The sequence below is a fragment of the Equus asinus genome, chromosome 3, assembly GCF_041296235.1.
Source record: "Equus asinus isolate D_3611 breed Donkey chromosome 3, EquAss-T2T_v2, whole genome shotgun sequence".
Classification (NCBI taxonomy): domain Eukaryota; kingdom Metazoa; phylum Chordata; class Mammalia; order Perissodactyla; family Equidae; genus Equus; species Equus asinus.
Genome location: NC_091792.1, coordinates 15,438,657 through 15,442,860, shown reverse-complemented (window position 1 = coordinate 15,442,860; position 4,204 = coordinate 15,438,657). Strand labels below are relative to the sequence as shown.

The following is a 4,204-nucleotide window of genomic DNA, read 5'->3' as shown; positions in this document are numbered from 1 at the left end:
GGGCTGAGGACCTGGTCGCTAAGAAACCAGACGGAAAGTTCCGTTTAACTGTAGGCAGTAAAAGGCATAGCGTTAGGCTATTGGTAGAGAGAAGAGTGAGGGGGCTGGCCTCAAGGGCCTTTTCTCCTGCCCATTGGATGGGATAACTGTCAATCAGTATGTGCACGCGGGTGGGCGGGGCTGAACGAGAGGTCTGCGAGAGCGGCCTTAGCAACGGCTTTCGAGCGGAGGAGGCTGCTGTTGGGCTGCGGAGCGGCAGGTGAGGTCCGGGCTCTAAGCTGCGGACACTGGCTGGGGCCATGGTGAGTGCGAGGCTGTAATCTCCCGCTGGGGCTGGTTTCCCCTCGGAGCAAGGAAGGAATTTTGTTTAGTTTATGATATGTCTTATTCGCGTCTTTATCGTGATCCTCGAGTGTCGTCAGTAACGCCTCCTCTCGTAGCCAAATAGAAGCGCATTTTCCCTGGGGAACAGGGGTTCTTCCTTTTTTCCCTCATCCACCCCATCAACTGCTAGTAGCAACAGTCTGCAATAGGTTCCGTGTTGAACACAGAAACCACTCTTTAACCAGAGAGGAATTGAATACAGAGATTAAGATGCTTAAGAACTGTTGGACGGCCTGGACCTCTAGGAAAGATGTCCTGAACTCTGAAAACTGACTCGCCGGCGGAGCTACAAACTCTGCCACTGCTGGGGAAGTGGGGAATCTGAAGGCTGCCGCTGGCACTACTTAGTCAAGGACCGCACCAGTGTGTCTGCAGTCCAGGGATCAAGCATCTGCCGCTGCCACAGCCAACACCTGCACGTGAAGCTGGCGACTGGTACACAGGAACAAGGAGTCTAGTCCCCCACTGCTTCTCAGCTCAAAGCTGGAGACAGGATACCAAAATGAGGCTGCAGAATAACCCCAGGAGTAATTCCATGGCCTTGCTTGCCAGCGGGAAATGGCAAATAGCAGGAAGGTGACCTCTAGCTTCCAAATGTACGGTGGATACTGATGGATGGCCCGACATGTATTCTTATCTAGATCCCTGGAGTAGTTTTTTACTTGGAAAATGTACTTTTTCGTTCCTCAGCTTCTGTAATATAGAAGAGTATGCTAGAATAAGGTGAAAAGGATATTATGTTCCAATCAAGCATATCCCACAAAATAAACAAATTTTATTGTGAGACATATAGGCATATATGAAGGTAAATATTCCTTAAACGACCACTTTTCAGACGGATTGAGTAAGGCTAATTGTATTCTGACATGACACCATCTACTGTTCCAGCATACCTTCTTTTGCCTCTTCTCCCTCTCAAAAGGCACCAGTTTTAAGGAAAAACCTAACTAGTAAAGAAGAACCAGGCTTTCCATCAAGATATTAATAACTAAAAGCACAAATGTTAGCAAAGGGAAAAGGGGCAAGTTGTTGAGTTTCATTATATAGTAGGGAATAGGATGCTTGGAAACGTTTATTTATTAGATATAATTAGTTCATTATCAGTTATTCTGGTTCTGGTAACTTTTCCAGTTATATAGTTTATCTTTCACCCATGTGTGTATTTATTACAGGCGTCCAGCTACCACACAAGTTCAGACCAATGGAGGAAAAGAGCAGCAAAAATTGAATTGAATGAAACCCAAAAGCAAGAAATTAAAGAGGCCTTTGATTTATTTGATGTTGATGGGTCTGCAACCATAGATGTGAAAGAGTTGAAGGTTCTGAAATTGCTTCTAATTCTAAAACATTGTAAAAACTATCATTTGTGGCAATTTTTCAGTCTTTAACAGTAGTCTTCTGAAAGCTTGATATAAAGTCTCTTCAGTGCACACACCTACGCTGTCGGTGTATTCACTTGCCCTGCACTAACAAAACAATACCTTGTAAAACATTTTATTCTTGTTTTATAAATGAGTAGGCCAAAGTCCGGGGTGTGACAGCGACCTATCCTATGGCACAGTAGGATTGGAACCTAGGCCTGTTCACCGACTTTCTATGTTTATGCCTAGTCTGTATAAAAAAGAGAGAATCTAGTAATTAATAATAAGTCATTTAAAAGCTAGGAATGAGATTGCGGCATATTATAATTTGTTTGCTTCCTATTTCAGATTGCAATGCGAGCCTTAGGATTTGAACCAAAGAAAGAAGAAATTAAAAAAATGATAGCTGAAATCGACACAGAAGGAACTGGCACCATTAATTTTGAAGATTTTTTTGCCATAATGAGTGTAAAAATGGTACATTAGTGATTTTGTTTTTCAAAGAAATACAAGCAGTAGCCTCCTACATTTTTTGGCTGGAGCAATCAGAGGTTTCATAGAGGAAGACTTGGCTCAGTCTTTGAAGATGGGTGGGATTTAGATAGATAGGAATAGCAAAATAAAGATGTTTTCGGGGTAGTAATGAAGACTGTCCAGGGTGGAGAAGAGGTTTTTCATTAGGCAATAATGGCTACATGGCTGATGGACATGGCTCATTCCCATGAATGAGGATACATGGCTAGATAGACAGAATGGGGCCAGCATTTTGAAGCCTTGAATTCAGCAAACATTTATTGTATGTTTTGGCGAGGCACTGTTCTAGGGAGCGTTGAATGAGACAGCCTCCTTGTTCTCTTGGAGCTTGCATTTTTGGTCATGGATCTCAATTACTGGAGTTAATAAGAGATACATTGTCTTTACCACCCTGTGCCTCTTCCGCTTTAATAAACCCTGAGTTTACATACGTGGATGGGCAGATGTGAGTGCACTGGAATAATTGTTAAAAGTCAGAGCAGTACATAAAGTCAGAGCTCAGCTACCTGGTACGTTGCTGCTGTAGACCTCAAAGACCTCTAAGTCCAGCTTGATAGGATAAATGAAAGACTAATGACATTTAGTTGTTTCTGTTTTCATAAAGAGTGAGAAAGATGAAAAAGAAGAAATACTGAAGGCTTTCAAATTATTTGATGATGATGGGACTGGAAGCATAACACTAACCAACATCAAGAGGGTTGCTAAGGAACTAGGGGAAAATTTAACAGATGATGAACTTCAGGTAGATGTTATTTTTTAAAATTTACATATATAACATACAAAACATATATAACATAAAACATATGTAACATATAATTTATAGTTATATTCTTTAGTTGTACTCATAAATACATTTAAAATAAAATTTGGTTTGGAGTATGTATTTGAACATTCATTTATATCATTATTCACTTTTATAGATTTCACATATCATATTTAACATTTCGTTTTACAGGAAATGCTTGATGAAGCTGATCGTGACGGGGATGGAGGAATAAATGAGGAAGAATTTTTGAAAATAATGAAAAAGACCACTCTTTATTAATTCTTTTTTGTTCCTTCTGTAAAGTGAACAAATTACATTTGTTATACAGTTCCATAATATCTGAATGTATTCATTTTTAGTTTTTAGTTTATATACACAAATTGTTCTCTTGATGTTTAATCCATGTGAGTAGTTACATGTTTCTACCAATATGTTGTTAAATCTACAGCATCATGAAACAAAGAAAATGTAAATGACTTTTTGGAACCATGAATCCAAGAACATATTAATTCCAACTGCTATTTTTAGAGTCCCAGGGTCAAAAGACTTAGAATTTTTTTAAGTTTAATGAAATTGGCCCCACATCGAAATGAATTTGGCAAACAAGCCATTACTTTCCCTATTATTTTCCTTTTGTGCAACTCTTTAAAAACAGATGAGCATTTGGTTTTTAGTAAGTTATTCAGATATGTAAAGTCTTAAATAAAACTGGAAACTACATCATTTGCTAATTTTCTTTTTATAAAGAAATTCAAAGCATTTGTATCACCCAGATTTCCCTGTAAGTTTGACCCTAGAAGTTTGGATTTATTTAATACCTCTGTCCTAGGACAGGTGCTAGAGATTTTACATATGTTATCTCAGTTTATATATTACAACTGGGAAGCTGGTAGTATTAGTTCCATCTTACTACATGTGAGAAAACTAAAGTTTGGAGAACTTAAGTTTAAAAATTGTTGAATTGCCCATAGATAAATAAAACATGGATTCTAAATCTTGTAGCCTTATTCTTCATTATGCTGCTCCCCTATGGATAAAAGCTCTCAGGATAATTAAGTGCCTATTTTCTAGGTCATTCAATTCTATGACTCTCTTGTAATTTAGCTTTATTTGTTTTCTATGAAAGAGCCAAACTGTTGGGAAAGGCAGTCTCTTGTGT

General features: G+C 38.7%; 1 protein-coding gene across 1 annotated transcript; it reads left to right on the top strand.

Annotated features, from left to right (window-relative positions):
• The first annotated feature begins 154 nt into the window (after positions 1–154).
• LOC106834080 (centrin-4) lies at positions 155–3,639 on the top strand. The gene is made up of 5 exons (XM_014845512.3): positions 155–302; positions 1,557–1,703; positions 2,094–2,222; positions 2,884–3,021; positions 3,235–3,639. Exons 1-5 carry the CDS (start codon positions 300–302, stop codon positions 3,322–3,324), a joined length of 507 nt encoding a protein of 168 aa, XP_014700998.1. The 5' UTR covers positions 155–299; the 3' UTR covers positions 3,325–3,639.
• The last annotated feature ends 565 nt before the right edge of the window (positions 3,640–4,204 follow it).

Coding starts and splice junctions, on each gene's coding strand:
- LOC106834080 (XM_014845512.3), top strand. Junction 2,223..2,883: donor CCATAATGAGTGTAAAAATG/GTACATTAGTGA, acceptor GTTTTCATAAAG/AGTGAGAAAGATGAAAAAGA. Junction 3,022..3,234: donor TAACAGATGATGAACTTCAG/GTAGATGTTATT, acceptor TTCGTTTTACAG/GAAATGCTTGATGAAGCTGA.